Source organism: Aphidius gifuensis, linkage group LG2 (assembly GCF_014905175.1).
Source record: "Aphidius gifuensis isolate YNYX2018 linkage group LG2, ASM1490517v1, whole genome shotgun sequence".
In the NCBI taxonomy this organism is placed as follows: domain Eukaryota; kingdom Metazoa; phylum Arthropoda; class Insecta; order Hymenoptera; family Braconidae; genus Aphidius; species Aphidius gifuensis.
This window is the reverse complement of record NC_057789.1, coordinates 25,185,175-25,202,267: the sequence shown is the minus strand read 5'-3', so window position 1 is coordinate 25,202,267 and position 17,093 is coordinate 25,185,175. Positions and strand designations below refer to the sequence as shown.

The 17,093-nt window shown below is 24.7% G+C and overlaps 3 protein-coding genes across 5 annotated transcripts; 1 reads left to right on the top strand and 2 right to left on the bottom strand.

Annotated features, from left to right (window-relative positions):
• Nucleotides 1-9,305: 9,305 nt before the first annotated feature.
• On the bottom strand, nt 9,306-10,330 carry LOC122849795 (huntingtin-interacting protein K). The gene is made up of 3 exons (XM_044148617.1): nt 10,084-10,330; nt 9,704-9,811; nt 9,306-9,612 (listed from the first exon to the last, which is right to left on the bottom strand). The coding sequence occupies exons 1-3, from the start codon at nt 10,237-10,239 to the stop codon at nt 9,517-9,519; spliced, it is 360 nt and encodes a 119-aa protein (XP_044004552.1). The 5' UTR covers nt 10,240-10,330; the 3' UTR covers nt 9,306-9,516.
• Nucleotides 10,331-11,312: 982 nt separating this feature from the next.
• On the top strand, nt 11,313-12,713 carry LOC122849794 (NADH dehydrogenase [ubiquinone] 1 alpha subcomplex subunit 8). The gene is made up of 3 exons (XM_044148616.1): nt 11,313-11,602; nt 11,981-12,156; nt 12,226-12,713. Exons 1-3 carry the CDS (start codon nt 11,474-11,476, stop codon nt 12,440-12,442), a joined length of 522 nt encoding a protein of 173 aa, XP_044004551.1. The 5' UTR covers nt 11,313-11,473; the 3' UTR covers nt 12,443-12,713.
• Nucleotides 12,714-13,762: 1,049 nt separating this feature from the next.
• On the bottom strand, nt 13,763-16,927 carry LOC122849793 (alpha-1,3-mannosyl-glycoprotein 2-beta-N-acetylglucosaminyltransferase). Of its 3 annotated transcripts, none has more exons than XM_044148612.1 (9): nt 16,827-16,927; nt 15,915-16,042; nt 15,745-15,853; nt 15,547-15,668; nt 14,866-15,476; nt 14,691-14,795; nt 14,522-14,612; nt 14,283-14,456; nt 13,763-14,211 (listed from the first exon to the last, which is right to left on the bottom strand). In XM_044148612.1, exons 2-9 carry the CDS (start codon nt 16,017-16,019, stop codon nt 14,098-14,100), a joined length of 1,431 nt encoding a protein of 476 aa, XP_044004547.1. In that variant the 5' UTR covers nt 16,020-16,042; nt 16,827-16,927; the 3' UTR covers nt 13,763-14,097. The 3 variants fall into 3 exon arrangements, with proteins under 3 accessions (XP_044004547.1, XP_044004549.1, XP_044004550.1); XM_044148614.1 differs by lacking the exon at nt 16,827-16,927 and adding an exon at nt 16,469-16,586; XM_044148615.1 differs by lacking the exon at nt 16,827-16,927 and adding an exon at nt 16,134-16,224 and having other exon boundaries at nt 13,981-14,211.
• Nucleotides 16,928-17,093: the final 166 nt, after the last annotated feature.

Genomic DNA, 17,093 nt, shown 5'->3' with positions numbered 1-17,093 from the left:
TTATTTCTTTTTTAATTTGTGTAATTAATATTTGATTCAATACGAAAAATAAATATATATTTGTGAGCTGATGCAAAAACTCTGATGAAAAAAAAAAAAATGAAAATGAATGAAAAAAATTGTATGATTATGGGCAACCAAAAAAATAATAATTTGTCATTACTGTACTGGCTTCCCGATCCTTTTGAAACTAGTTATTATCATTAATTAAACTAAACAAAAAATGAAAAGATAAAAAAACAGTAAAAACCAACGAAAATGTATAGAAAAAAAAAAAAAATAACAAGAATGATAAAGAATTAATGCCATACATGTTCTGTGATAAGTCCAATTATAATTTTTCAACAATAACTTCTGCTGACCCACCGAGAATTTCAAGGGATCCAGGATGTCTCGACTATATATAAATATTATTATTTTTTTCTTTGTCTTCTTTCTTACCTCTCTCCCAGTTAGCCAGTGACAATTAGTTAATAAATTTTCTCATTGTTCGGCTGGTCCCAAAGACCTTGCCAATATTATTTGAAAATAATTCATCAAAATATCATGTGGTTTTTTAAATATATCCATCATTTTTTTTTTGGAGCACACATACACAATTACAAGCCTGTTGTACATATCTAATGTGTATTTTATATAATGAAAAGAACAAAAATGAAAAATAATAAGAAAAAAAAAAAAAAACATTAAAGAAATAAAATAATTAATAAGACAGTTATAATTTACGAAATGATAATAGATTTAAAATTATTTTCATTAATTATTAGTTAATTTACTATTATTTTTAATTATTAATTATAATTATTATTATTTTTAAGTTTATGTAGACTGCGAATGTCAAAAACTCGCTCTTGAATTTAAATAGTTATTATTTTTTCAAGATTTATTATCATCTGTGTTATTTTAGAAAGAAAAATAATGAAAAAAAAAAACAAATTGTTTAATTTAAAAATTAATATCATTATGATATTTTAAAATATATATATAAAATTTTTAAACTTTGGGACTGTCGGACAATTGATGATTGTAAAGAAAAAAAAAAAAAAAATGATAAATTTTTGACAAAAAATATTTGTAATGATGGTTTTTTTGATTTTTTTTTTCCTAAAATGGGCTAATGTTTATGACAATTTGTGTACATTTGTTTGTAGAAGAAGAAAAATAATATAAAGTATAAATTCAATCTGCGGCTAGAGTATATGAGCGGTATGACTGGATAATGTTTTTTTTTTTTGATTAAATATAAGTACAAGTAAGACAAGTGTTACCTCATCATGAATATCAGCATATTTGCAAAGTGTCAATTGTCATTGAATTTGTTAACAATGTTGTTATTGGCACAACTTCCATTGTATGTTGCATTTAAATTTCGGATGTTTTTTTTAAATTTTGTTTGAATATTTACAATGAAACATTGTGTGGTATTGATTTGAAATTGTTATTTTGCATATTTGCTGCTCATCGATCCCAGCTCATAGAAGAAGAAAAAAAAGAAAAGAAAAAATAAAAGTTCATTTTTTCCATTTATTTTAAGTCATTGCACCACATCAAATAAATTACATTTTCATTATAAAAATTTTGATAAATTATTATTGTACTTTTTTTAAATTCCATTTCCTAAATGATTATTACTTAACGATTTTTAGTTATAATTTTCAGAGAAATAAATTGTAGAACAACTGGTTACTTTTATGTACTAGGTTGTACTTGCGCTTCAAGACATTTTGGGCGGTTATTTAATAATATAACGTAATTAATTGACTTCATCAAAATTATTCTCAACATCGTGGGAACGGATGACTCTTTCAGTTCAAGGTTTGTCTAAGACTTTTAGTAGGGAAACGAAATAACGTGATGATCGAAGAGATAATTGATGTTTTATTAAGTTAAACGCTTTCATATTATAATTTTCTAATGAAATTATTTTTTCGTTCGGGAGTTTTTTAAAAATATTAGATATTTCTACAAGGAGAATTTAATAAGCAAAGAGGTATCTAATGTTTCATAAAATTTACCTCTTTCATTTTATATTTCCCTAATAAAATTAATTATTCGTCAGACAGTTTTAGGAGAAAAAAATTGGGGATTGTATTAGGAGAATATGATATGCGAAAAGGTATTATGTTTTTTAAAGTTGACCTCCTTCACTTTATATTTCCCTAATAAAATTCGAAATTCGTGCAGTGAATTTCGGAAAAAAAAATTAATTCTTGCATTAGGCAACTATAATAAGCAAAGAGGTATTTTGTTTTTCAAAGTTTACCTTATATAAACTAGAAAACACATGAAATACCTCTTTCCTTGTTCTATGATCCTGTGAAAAAATTAATATCGCCACTGATTATTTTCTAATTGTTTTTAAACAATGAAAGTTTATTTTTGTAGTATTAGGAGAGCAGGTAACATAAGAGGTGAACTAGCAAATAAATAAAATACCTCCTTGCTCATTCTATGATCCTGTTAAAAAATTAAACTCGCCACTATTTTTTTTCTAATTGTTTTTCAAGAAATAAAATTTATTTTTGAAATATCAGGAGAGCAGGTAATGCAGGAGGTAAACTAGAAATAAAATAAAATACCTCCTTGCTCATTCTATGATCCTGTTAAAAAATTAATGTCGCCACTATTTTTTTTCTAATTGTTTTTCAAGAAATAAAATTTATTTTTGAAATATCAGGAGAGCAGGTAATGCAGGAGGTGAACTAGAAAATAAATAAAATACCTCCTTGCCTGTTCTATGATCCTGTTAAAAAATTAATGTCGCCACTATTTTTTTTCTTATTGATTTTCAAGAAATAAAATTTATTTTTGAAATATCAGGAGAGCAGGTAATGCAGGAGGTAAACTAGAAATCAAATAAAATACCTCCTTGCCTGTTCTATGATCCTGTTAAAAAATTAATGTCGCCACTATTTTTTTTCTAATTGTTTTTCAAGAAATAAAATTTATTTTTGAAATATCAGGAGAGCAGGTAATGCAGGAGGTAAACTAGAAATCAAATAAAATACCTCCTTGCTCATTCTATGATCCTGTTAAAAAATTAAACTCGCCACTATTTTTTTTCTAATTGATTTTCAAGAAATAAAATTTATTTTTGAAATATCAGGAGAGCAGGTAATGCAGGAGGTGAACTAGAAAATAAATAAAATACCTCCTTGCTCATTCTATGATCCTGTTAAAAAATTAAACTCGCCACTATTTTTTTTCTAATTGTTTTTCAAGAAATAAAATTTATTTTTGAAATATCAGGAGAGCAGGTAATGCAGGAGGTAAACTAGAAATAAAATAAAATACCTCTTTGCCTGTTCTATGATCCTGTTAAAAAATTAAACTCGCCACTATTTTTTTTCTAATTGTTTTTCAAGAAATAAAATTTATTTTTGAAATATCAGGAGAGCAGGTAATGCAGGAGGTGAACTAGAAAATAAATAAAAGACCTCCTTGCTCATTCTATGATCCTGTTAAAAAATTAAACTCGCCACTGTTTTTTTTCCAATTGTTTTTCAAGAAATAAAATTTATTTTTGAAATATCAGGAGAGCAGGTAATGCAGGAGATAAACTAGAAATAAAATAAAATACCTCTTTGCCTGTTCTATGATCCTGTTAAAAAATTAATGTCGCCACTATTTTTTTTCTAATTGTTTTTCAAGAAATAAAATTTATTTTTGAAATATCAGGAGAGCAGGTAATGCAGGAGGTGAACTAGAAATCAAATAAAATACCTCTTTGCCTGTTCTATGATCCTGTTAAAAAATTAATGTCGCCACTATTTTTTTTCTAATTGATTTTCAAGAAATAAAATTTATTTTTGAAATAGCAGGAGAGCAGGTAATGCAGGAGGTGATCTAGAAATTAAATAAAATACCTCCTTGCTCATTCTATGATCCTGTTAAAAAATTAATGTCGCCACTATTTTTTTTCTAATTGATTTTCAAGAAATAAAATTTATTTTTGAAATAGCAGGAGAGCAGGTAATGCAGGAGGTGATCTAAAAATTAAATAAAATACCTCCTTGCTCATTCTATGATCCTGTTAAAAAATTAATATAGCCACTGATTTTTTTCTAATTGTTTTTAAAGAATGAAAGTTTATTTTTGAAGTATTAGGAGAGCAGGTAACGCAGGAGGTGAACTAGAAATCAAATAAAATACCTCCTTGCTCATTCTATGATCCTGTTAAAAAATTAATGTCGCCACTATTTTTTTTCTAATTGTTTTTCAAGAAATAAAATTTATTTTTGAAATATCAGGAGAGCAGGTAACGCAGGAGGTGAACTAGAAATGAAATAAAATACCTCTTTGCCTGTTCTATGATCCTGTTAAAAAATTAAGGTCGCCACTATTTTTTTTCTCATTGTTTTTCAAGAAATAAAATTTATTTTTGAAATATCAGGAGAGCAGGAATTGCAGGAGGTGCACTAGAAATAAAATAAAATACCTCTTTGCTCATTCTATGATCCTGTTAAAAAATTAATGTCGCCACTATTTTTTTTCTCATTGTTTTTCAAGAAATAAAATTTATTTTTGAAATATCAGGAGAGCAGGTAACGCAGGAGGTGAACTAGAAATAAAATAAAATACCTCCTTGCCTGTTCTATGATCCTGTTAAAAAATTAATGTCGCCACTATTTTTTTTCTAATTGTTATCAAAGAAATAAAATTTATTTTTGAAATATCAGGAAAGCAGGTAACGCAGGAGGTAAACTAGAAATTAAATGAAATACCTCCTTGCCTGTTCTATGATCCTGTTAAAAAATAGACCTCGCCACTATTTTTTTTCTAATTGTTATTAAAGAAATAAAATTTATTTTTGAAATATCAGGAGAGCAGGTAACGCAGGAGGTGAACTAGAAATTAAATAAAATACCTCCTTGCTCATTCTATGATCCTGTTAAAAAATTAACCTCGCCACTATTTTTTTTCTAATTGATTTTCAAGAAATAAAATTTATTTTTGAAATATCAGGAGAGCAGGTAATGCAGGAGGTGATCTAGAAATTAAATAAAATACCTCCTTGCTCATTCTATGATCCTGTTAAAAAATTAATGTCGCCACTATTTTTTTTCTAATTGATTTTCAAGAAATAAAATTTATTTTTGAAATATCAGGAGAGCAGGTAATGCAGGAGGTGAACTAGAAATCAAATAAAATACCTCTTTGCCTGTTCTATGATCCTGTTAAAAAATTAATGTCGCCACTATTTTTTTTCTAATTGTTTTTCAAGAAATAAAATTTATTTTTGAAATATCAGGAGAGCAGGTAATGCAGGAGGTGAACTAGAAATCAAATAAAATACCTCCTTGCTCATTCTATGATCCTGTTAAAAAATTAATGTCGCCACTATTTTTTTTCTAATTGATTTTCAAGAAATAAAATTTATTTTTGAAATATCAGGAGAGCAGGTAATGCAGGAGGTGAACTAGAAATCAAATAAAATACCTCCTTGCTCATTCTATGATCCTGTTAAAAAATTAATGTCGCCACTATTTTTTTTCTAATTGTTTTTCAAGAAATAAAATTTATTTTTGAAATATCAGGAGAGCAGGTAATGCAGGAGGTGAACTAGAAAATAAATAAAATACCTCCTTGCTCATTCTATGATCCTGTTAAAAAATTAAACTCGCCACTATTTTTTTTCTAATTGATTTTCAAGAAATAAAATTTATTTTTGAAATATCAGGAGAGCAGGTAATGCAGGAGGTGAACTAGAAATCAAATAAAATACCTCTTTGCCTGTTCTATGATCCTGTTAAAAAATTAATGTCGCCACTATTTTTTTTCTAATTGTTTTTCAAGAAATAAAATTTATTTTTAAAATATCAGGCGAGCAGGTAATGCAGGAGGTAAACTAGAAATCAAATAAAATACCTCCTTGCTCATTCTATGATCCTGTTGAAAAATTAATGTCGCCACTATTTTTTTTCTAATTGATTTTCAAGAAATAAAATTTATTTTTGAAATATCAGGAGAGCAGGTAATGCAGGAGGTAAACTAGAAATAAAATAAAATACCTCCTTGCTCATTCTATGATCCTGTTAAAAAATTAATGTCGCCACTATTTTTTTTCTAATTGATTTTCAAGAAATAAAATTTATTTTTGAAATATCAGGAGAGCAGGTAATGCAGGAGGTAAACTAGAAATAAAATAAAATACCTCCTTGCTCATTCTATGATCCTGTTAAAAAATTAAACTCGCCACTATTTTTTTTCTAATTGTTTTTCAAGAAATAAAATTTATTTTTGAAATATCAGGAGAGCAGGTAATGCAGGAGGTAAACTAGAAATCAAATAAAATACCTCCTTGCCTGTTCTATGATCCTGTTAAAAAATTAATGTCGCCACTATTTTTTTTCTAATTGTTTTTCAAGAAATAAAATTTATTTTTAAAATATCAGGCGAGCAGGTAATGCAGGAGGTAAACTAGAAATCAAATAAAATACCTCCTTGCTCATTCTATGATCCTGTTGAAAAATTAATGTCGCCACTATTTTTTTTCTAATTGATTTTCAAGAAATAAAATTTATTTTTGAAATATCAGGAGAGCAGGTAATGCAGGAGGTAAACTAGAAATAAAATAAAATACCTCCTTGCCTGTTCTATGATCCTGTTAAAAAATTAATGTCGCCACTATTTTTTTTCTAATTGATTTTCAAGAAATAAAATTTATTTTTGAAATATCAGGAGAGCAGGTAATGCAGGAGGTGAACTAGAAAATAAATAAAAGACCTCCTTGCTCATTCTATGATCCTGTTAAAAAATTAATGTCGCCACTATTTTTTTTCTAATTGATTTTCAAGAAATAAAATTTATTTTTGAAATATCAGGAGAGCAGGTAATGCAGGAGGTAAACTAGAAATCAAATAAAATACCTCCTTGCCTGTTCTATGATCCTGTTAAAAAATTAATGTCGCCACTATTTTTTTTCTAATTGATTTTCAAGAAATAAAATTTATTTTTGAAATATCAGGAGAGCAGGTAATGCAGGAGGTAAACTAGAAATAAAATAAAATACCTCCTTGCTCATTCTATGATCCTGTTAAAAAATTAATGTCGCCACTATTTTTTTTCTAATTGATTTTCAAGAAATAAAATTTATTTTTGAAATATCAGGAGAGCAGGTAATGCAGGAGGTGAACTAGAAATTAAATAAAATACCTCTTTGCCTGTTCTATGATCCTGTTAAAAAATTAATGTCGCCACTATTTTTTTTCTAATTGTTTTTCAAGAAATAAAATTTATTTTTGAAATATCAGGAGAGCAGGTAATGCAGGAGGTAAACTAGAAATAAAATAAAATACCTCTTTGCCTGTTCTATGATCCTGTTAAAAAATTAATGTCGCCACTATTTTTTTTCTAATTGTTTTTCAAGAAATAAAATTTATTTTTGAAATATCAGGAGAGCAGGTAATGCAGGAGGTAAACTAGAAATCAAATAAAATACCTCCTTGCTCATTCTATGATCCTGTTAAAAAATTAATGTCGCCACTATTTTTTTTCTAATTGATTTTCAAGAAATAAAATTTATTTTTGAAATATCAGGAGAGCAGGTAATGCAGGAGGTGAACTAGAAATCAAATAAAATACCTCCTTGCCTGTTCTATGATCCTGTTAAAAAATTAATGTCGCCACTATTTTTTTTCTAATTGATTTTCAAGAAATAAAATTTATTTTTGAAATATCAGGAGAGCAGGTAATGCAGGAGGTAAACTAGAAATAAAATAAAATACCTCCTTGCTCATTCTATGATCCTGTTAAAAAATTAATGTCGCCACTATTTTTTTTCTAATTGATTTTCAAGAAATAAAATTTATTTTTGAAATATCAGGAGAGCAGGTAATGAAGGAGGTAAACTAGGATGTGGATAAAATACCTCTTCGCCTGTTCTATGATCCTGTTAAAAAATTAATGTCGCCACTATTTTTTTTCTAATTGTTTTTTGAAAAATAAAATTTATTTTTGAAATATCAGGAGAGCAGGTAACGCAGGAGGTGAACTAGAAATTAAATAAAATACCTCTTTGCCTGTTCTATGATCCTGTTAAAAAATTAATGTCGCCACTATTTTTTTTCTAATTGATTTTCAAGAAATAAAATTTATTTTTGAAATATCAGGAGAGCAGGTAACGCAGGAGGTGAACTAGAAATTAAATAAAATACCTCCTTGCCTGTTCTATGATCCTGTTAAAAAATTAATGTCGCCACTATTTTTTTTCTAATTGTTTTTCAAGAAATAAAATTTATTTTTGAAATATCAGGAGAGCAGGTAACAGAGGAGGTGAACTAGAAATCAAATAAAATACCTCCTCGCTTATTCTATGATCCTGTTAAAAAATTAATGTCGCCACTATTTTTTTTCTAATTGATTTTCAAGAAATAAAATTTATTTTTGAAATATCAGGAGAGCAGGTAATGCAGGAGGTGAACTAGAAATCAAATAAAATACCTCCTTGCCTGTTCTATGATCCTGTTAAAAAATTAATGTCGCCACTATTTTTTTTCTAATTGATTTTCAAGAAATAAAATTTATTTTTGAAATATCAGGAGAGCAGGTAATGCAGGAGGTGAACTAGAAATCAAATAAAATACCTTTTTGCTCTTTCTATGATCCTGTTAAAAAACTAATGTCGCCACTATTTTTTTTCTAATTGTTTTTCAAGAAATAAAATTTATTTTTGAAATATCAGGAGAGCAGGTAATGCAGGAGGTGAACTAGAAAATAAATAAAATACCTCCTTGCTCATTCTATGATCCTGTTAAAAAATTAAACTCGCCACTATTTTTTTCTAATTGATTTTCAAGAAATAAAATTTATTTTTGAAATATCAGGAGAGCAGGTAATGCAGGAGGTAAACTAGAAATAAAATAAAATACCTCTTTGCCTGTTCTATGATCCTGTTAAAAAATTAATGTCGCCACTATTTTTTTTCTAATTGTTTTTCAAGAAATAAAATTTATTTTTGAAATATCAGGAGAGCAGGTAAAAAAAAAAAATTAGCAGTTCGTATTAGGTGAATATAACGAGGCAAGAGGTAATTTATGTTTTTTAAAATTCACCATCTATTCTTTATAATATTATAATTAATGCAAAAATTATACGGACAGTTAGCAAAAAATCTGCAAGTGTGAGAACTCGTTTTCTAGAAACACAAACAATAACTTAAAAATATCTCATTGCCGAAGAAGTTAATTAGCAGCAGTTGTCCGTAATCGATGACTTAAAAATCAACTTATTCTTGTCTCTAGTACTGTGTTTTAAATAATTATTCATGTCAGTAATAAATAAGAAATGTAAATTACAAAAAAAAATAATTAAAACAGTTTGTTTATTAATTGAATTGAGGCTAAACTTAAAATATTAACAAATGTTCATTGGTGCTTTATTTTTTTAAATTCAGTGTTACGTTTATTAATAAATATTGCTGGCAAAAAATGATAATAATAATAATAAATAAACTGTATCTAAAAATTGATTTATGAATTTTGATAAATTTTAATTATTCATTTATTGGATTTAATTTTAATTTGTTAATGTAACAAGTGCCTCGACAACATTTCCATTGTGTTCCCTGAGAGTTCTTTCAGCTTTATTTCTATTGATTTCCATTTCTTTCATCTGTAATTAATAAAAATTAAAAATTATAAATAATTACATCACAAACAATACAATTTAATAATGTAAAAACAAAAAATATAAATTAACTCACAATAAGATCAACATCTTCTTTTTTAATTGATATTTTTTGTAATTCTTTTTCCCTTGCAATTTTTTCAGCAGCTTCTTTGTTTCTTCTGTCGCCAATCAAGCTCAATGCCTGTAAATTAATCAACAAATAAACAATTAATCAATCTCAATTTTAACATAAATAAATAATTTAAAATCTTCAATATCAACAATATAAAATTGAGGTTATGTTGTTTTAAAATTAAAAGGATATTTAAACAATAATAAAACAAAAATTAATTATAATTTTATACACATTCAACAAATAATAATATTAAATTAAATTCGTTCATTAAATTATTGTTAATAATAATTAATTAAAAATAATACAACACGTGGTTTAATAATGATAATAAAACTTACACAAGAAAATCCATCAGACGAGGTTATTTCTTTTTCCTCAGCATAATCTGTCACTCTTTCTAAATCAGCAGCTCCACTGTCATATTTTGCAATTCTTTTTTGAATTATTTCTTGTTGCAATTCATCTGAATCACCATTATTATCTTCATCAGCCATTGTTTTAATTAATTAATAATATTTATTCCTATTTATATTTTGTTAACACAAAAAAAAAAACCTACTTTAGTCTATATTTTTCTCTCTTGTGTGCAAGGAGAGAGAGGAGAGAGAAATTCCAACTTAATGTCAAAAGAATTAACAAGCAGCGCTATAAATTAAAACGCGCGAAAATTCAAAATACCAAAATGAAAAATTTATTGTTTAATTGAAAAAAAAATATATTTATACAATTTAATTAATTATTAGAAGTATCTAAATAATAAACTGATCTAGAAATTTCATTTTCATCATCTTTTTCAATATTATCATCATTAATTAATGTTGAAATTTCATTTTTATCTTCTTTTTTAACTTCAATATTTTCTTCTTTATTTTTTTTCAATTGTTCGTCAGCTGTTAATTGCCTGTCAATTAATGTTGTTGTTTCTGGTACTGATTTTTTAATAAAATGATCTAAAACCTGTAAAATTAATTTGATAATTAATTATTTATTATGAATAAATTTATGTAAATTTTCTTACCCTTGGATCAAGTGACTCATGAGAAAATTTGCAGTGTTTTTTTTGTGTACATTTTGACATGTGATAAAATTTACATGGATAATCATTGTGCATGTAATGACACCTGTTACCTTTTTCACAATCACCTCTAATATAAAATTTACATAATTCTAATTTTCTTGGTTGTAATATATCATGTGATGATGTACAATTATCTCCCATTTTACAATTTCCATTTATAAAAAATAAACAAATTTGATTTGGCTTAAATGCTTTTTTAACACTTTTTTTATTAATATATTGTTTATATTGTTTTTTATCTTTAACATTGTCTGTATTTTCCATATTATCCATAATTTTTTTGGTTATAAAGTTTATTTTATTGTTGCTTTTTCAAAATAAAATGAAAATAATTTACAAATTATATTTTAAATAATTATTTCAACTGTTTTAACTTGTTTAAATTGTTGTAATAATTTGTTTATATTTATTATTCAATTACAATGATAAACAGTGTTGTTGTTTGTTGTTTTTTTTTGTGTGAAATATCAGCTGATTGTAAATTTAATGTTGGCAACATTGAACAATCTCGAGTGAGAGAAAGAAGAGAGAGAGAGAAAAAAAAGACAAGATAATCAAGAATCGTGGTTTATTGAAACCCGATCTTGTTCTTGGAATTTTTTAATAATCATATTGTTAAATTAACAATATTGTTAATTTAAAAATTAAAAATGGTGGTTACAGATAAAACATATATTCCACCAGATGAAGAATTGACTGTTCAAGAAATTAATTTATCATGGCCAGTTCTCCAGGCAGCTTCTTTCTACCTTGGAAAAGCCTGTGAATGGGAAAATAATGTAAGTAACATAATAAACAAATAAAAACAAATAAATCAATCACTTAAACAACAACATTATTAAATCCACAATTTAACAATTAAATTATATTTCAGCAATAAAAATTGATTATTCTTTATTTTTTTTTTCTAATTAAACGTTACATAATAATGAATTTTTAGCACATAACCTGTCAAACTTCAAAAGTCAATGCTGTCAATTATAATAAATCAAATAAATAATATAATAATTATTATTGAGCCTAAATATATTATTAATAATTTATAAATAATATAAATATTATAAAATTTATTTAAATATATTTTTTTTTTAACTTTTCAAATTACTCCAAAATTTTTTACTGTTATTTATTTGTTTTTGTTGTTTTTTGTTATCAAGGAATTTATGCTTTGTCGTACTGAAGAAAAATGTGCAGTTAAATGTCTTAATGAAGGAAAAGCAGTAACAGCTTGTGCATTATCATTTTTTCAAAAATTGAAAAAAAATTGTCGTCCTGAATTTGATCAGTACTATAATTGTATTGATAAATCAAGTGGTGAAGGAGATTTTACACCGTAAATATAAGCAACATAAATAAAACAATTAAAAAAATATATTTATAATAAATAATAATTTGTTTTTAGATGTCGAAAAACTCAAGCTGTACTTGATAAATGTGTCTTGGACAAAATGAATATTGAACGTCCTCCATTTGGATATTTTTGTGAGGTAAAAGTACATGATACTAAAAGACCAAAACCAGATCAAAATATAAAAGAATATCCATTTATTGATAAATTGCCTGAAGATGCACCACTTCCAAAAGCAAGATATGGTGGTAGATGGATGTGGCAAAGTTAAACAACATTCAATATGTTATTCTTATTTTAATAAGAATATTTATATTATATTATTAGTCGAGGTATGCTGAAATTATCTGTAAATTATCAACAAATAACTACAAAATTTATCTACAATTATTTGGTATTTGATTATTTATCATATTTTTTTTTTTTCTTTTGATTATACAGATAATTTCATTGCTTGTTCAAACATGTATGAATGTATAAAAATGAATAATAACAAGTAAAAGTTGTACAGACATAAATAAAATCATTTGTTTAAATGTCAATTTAATAATTATTCTTTTTTTTTTTTGTTTAATTAAAGTAATCTGAATAATCTCATGAATTAAAAATCAATAAGGTAAGATTTTTACAAGTTACTTATTTATTTAACAATAAAATTCAAGTTTTTTATTATTTTTTTTTTTTTCTACATGTTTATATTTACATTTGATGGTTTATATTATTTGGAATAGAAATTATTAATATTATAAATATATATTAAAAACAAATAAAAAAATGAATTAATATTGATAATAAAAATAATAATTATATTTTTTTTTTTTTTTTTGCTAAAACGTTAATGCAAAGGAAGACGAATTTTTTTTTAATAATGAAAAATTATTTTTTGATTTATAAAATTTTTACATTTTAAATTTGGTATTTATTTATTTAAAAAAAAATTTTTTTTTCTTTCTTTTTTTTATATTTTGTTTGTTTTCTTTTTTTTCTGTTTTTTCTATTCACATGATTTTTTTTTTTATTTACATTTTTGTCATTTATCAGATAAAAAATAATACGAAACACTTTTTTTTTTTTTTTTTCGATTGATTAAATATTAATAACTGTATATTATTTAAAATTGTTAATATTATTTTTTTCTTTTTCGATCAATTATTTTCAAGAAATTTACGTCATTCTAGAGCTCTTGTAATTTTTTTTTTAAACTTGATGGAATTTTTTAAAATATCTTTTATGATTTTTGTTATGTAATTTGTCAACTGGTACATCAAAATTAATTTTCATTAAATTGGTTCATCAGAAGTTGTTAAAAATATGAAATATTAAAAATTTTATTGATCCAAAATGACAATAATTAAGTTATCAAAACTGAGAGTTAATTTTTGAATCTAAAAAGCAAGTCAATCACAAACAACAATAATTTGTACTCTAATTATGTCAAACGAATTTATTAATTATTGTTGTTTATGATAAATTGCTACAAAAAGAATTGACTAAATTAAAACTTGTAACACCAAACAATCAAAAACTAATATAACTAATGAATTATCTACCTAGCCACTACTCATCCAAACATTCACAAGATATTTCAAACCCTTCATCATATTTTTCTATCAATAACAAATATTTTTAATATTCATTTTTTGCTTCTCTTAAACTTGGAGGTAATTTAACATTCGTGTCTTCAACAAGGTACTGTTTAATTAATTTTTAAAAAAATGTCAATTACTATTTCCAGTCTTTAGTATTTTTTAAAAATTAATTTGGTCATTAAAAATCATAGCCATAATAATTAATGAATAAAAAAAAAAGAATATTAATTAAAATACTTTTAAATTCTGGTGTTTAAATGAAAAAAAAAATTAATAAATAATTAATTTATTTAAAAAAAATTACTTAAAGATCACGATTGTATTTTCTAATTATATGTTAGCTCCATGATATATCATATCCATTCCAGTTTGAGCCTGGAGCAAGATAAACTCGATGATTGTTGTAGAAAAATGTGATAACACCTCGATAACCAGTTCTTGGTACTCCACTCTGTTAATAAAATAATTAACCCATTAATAAAATCAAATTTAATATAATTTTTTAAATAAATTTTCATTTACCCTAAAGTCATCCATCAATCCAAGCATCTTTGCTGTTGCTTTGTAAGACGGACGTGTGTAATATGGAATTCTAACAGATTTTGTATTATTTTTAATTTGTCCATTTTTTAAATCAGAATAACTTATTACTGTTGATTGATAAACATCATTGACAAATTTCATGTCATAATTATCCTAAAATAATTAAATTTCATTAATAAAATTACCTCATAAAATTAAAATACAAAAAATAAACTTACTTTTAATAAATAAGTCAAATTAAGATTTGTAAAAGGCACAAATTTTTCATTAAGTTTGATGTATTTTAAATGTTTTTCAAAAAACATTCCACTGTACAAAAAAAAAATATTAATTAGTTTATGCAATAAATCAAATGATAAATATGTAAAATTTTAATTTTAAACATACTTGCTAACACCAACTTTTCCAAATGTTCTTGTTCTTGATAATTCTGGTCTAATACAAGCACGATTATTTCTCTGTTCAGGTTTACGAATCCAATCATCCCAGTATCTAAAAAAAAAAAGACCAAATAAATTATCTCAAAATTATTTATAATAATATAAATAATAAATATACTAACGATTTTGGCCATTTTGGTGATAATTCAAGCCAAAGATCTTTGTTAAGCATCCATCCAAGTCCAGGAAAAAAATCAGTTCTATATAATAAATGTGCAGCATTTTCATCAACTAGTCCTCTTTTACCATTGTCATTCCATGCTGATACACACCACAATGATTTATCAGCAACAAGTAATGGATATGTACCAAGAAAATATTCAAAAAAATCTGGTGCAATATCAAGATCATCCTCAACAATAATTGTCGTTTCAAAACCATAATTAATAAATACTTGATTTAATGCCCAGCCATAATGTCTTGCTATTTTAAAATAACCACGAAATTTTTTTTCACGTGGTGGAATATCAATATCAGATTGATCTGGTTGACGTATATGATATACTTGATCATCATATGATTCAATTACTTTTGATGTCTCTTCATGTTCACAATCTTGTGATACAATTATTGGAAATTGATCAGCACTTGGTCTATATTTTATTAATTGATTTAAACAACGTTGAACTGTTATTCTATTACATGAAAATACTAATACTGCTATTATTGGTGAACCATCTGATAATTTTCTTCTTTGTGCAAGACCATGTAATTTATCAAGATGCTTGTTTATCTAAATAAATAAAAAAAAAACAAATGTATTATTTATTTATATTAATTTTGATTAATTAAATAATATTAACCTCAATTTTTTCATCATTTGGTGATTCAGGTTTTATATTATCTTGAATATTATTTATTTCATTTACTTCTTCAATTTGTTGTACATTTTCCCATGGTGATCTATTAACATCATGATTTTTGTCTGTTTATGATAAATAATGTAAATTGTTAATACATAATAATATACTTAAAAATAAATAGATTAATTAATTTATTACTTATATGATGTGCTTCAACAAGTTTTTTTAATAATTTCTCATTATGAGATAGCTGTTCTTTTATTTCTTGACTCAACCTGTTCATTTGATCAGACCAGGCATCTGGCAACTTGAATAAATAATAAAATATATTATTAGAATGTTTTTATGTATTTAAATTTATTTTTTACCTTTATTTGTGGTTGATTAATTGGTCCATCAACAAAGAAATAATATATTATCACAGCCCATAAAGAAACTGATAAAAATATCAAACCAATTGTTTTGTTCCGCATTGCAGAACTTATTGTCACCTCACCTAGGTAAATTAAATTAATAAATAGTATTATTATTAACTAGTTTAATATATTTTTCAGACAATGAGAAACATGTTTTTAGTATTCTCATACAAGTTTGTAAGTTTGCACCATGCTGTTCGACTGTGGTAAGGTATTAAAATGAACAGGTGTTTTTTTTTCTACAAAAAAAACACCTCTAGAAATAACAGCCTAGACAAATAATAACAATAATAATACTAGAAATTATATTTACTTTTTTTTTTTGAATTTATAAAAGAATAAATTGCGAATTTACAAATAAAATTTGTAAATAATTTAATTGAAATTCTAAATAAAAAAATATAAATGTTACAAAAATTGTCGAAAAAAAAAATTATAATTATTATTATCAATTATTTAATAAAGAAATTAAATATTTTTTTTTAATAAGAAAATTAGCTAATTACTTGTAATAACAAATAAAAATTATTAACAAAATATTGAATAATTTTTGAGCTGGCTAGAAATATACTTGGAAATTTTAAAATTATTACAAGTAAACATAATGACAGGCAGTGTAATAACATAATGCCACGTTATAATTTAGAAATATATAAAAAAAAAAAAAAAAGATAAGAGCAAGTTAGATAAAGAAATAATTACATGGGAAAAAAAAAAATATAAAAATTTAATGTCTAAAAATAATGTGAATGTAAAGGCTGTAGTTATTCAAGAAAATAATTATTGAATTTGTTAATTTTAATTAAAGTGATAGTCATTTGATGAAAAGAGAATTAATAATTTTTAATAAATAATAAATATTACCATTCTTTTTTTAGATTTAATTATCAAAACAATATTATTCCTTTTTGTTTTTTTTGTTGCACAAAAATTTATGTTATGCTGTCATTGTGTGTGTGACATGTTGAGAAAAAAAAAAATATAAAAAAAAATATAACAACATGGCGTATTATTGGCGGTAAAGTTTTGAAATCTTGTAACTTTTTTTTGCAAATAAATTTGATAATTTTTGATTGATAACTGGATTATATGTTCCTAATATTTTTGGGGTACATTTTTCAGGTCACATTT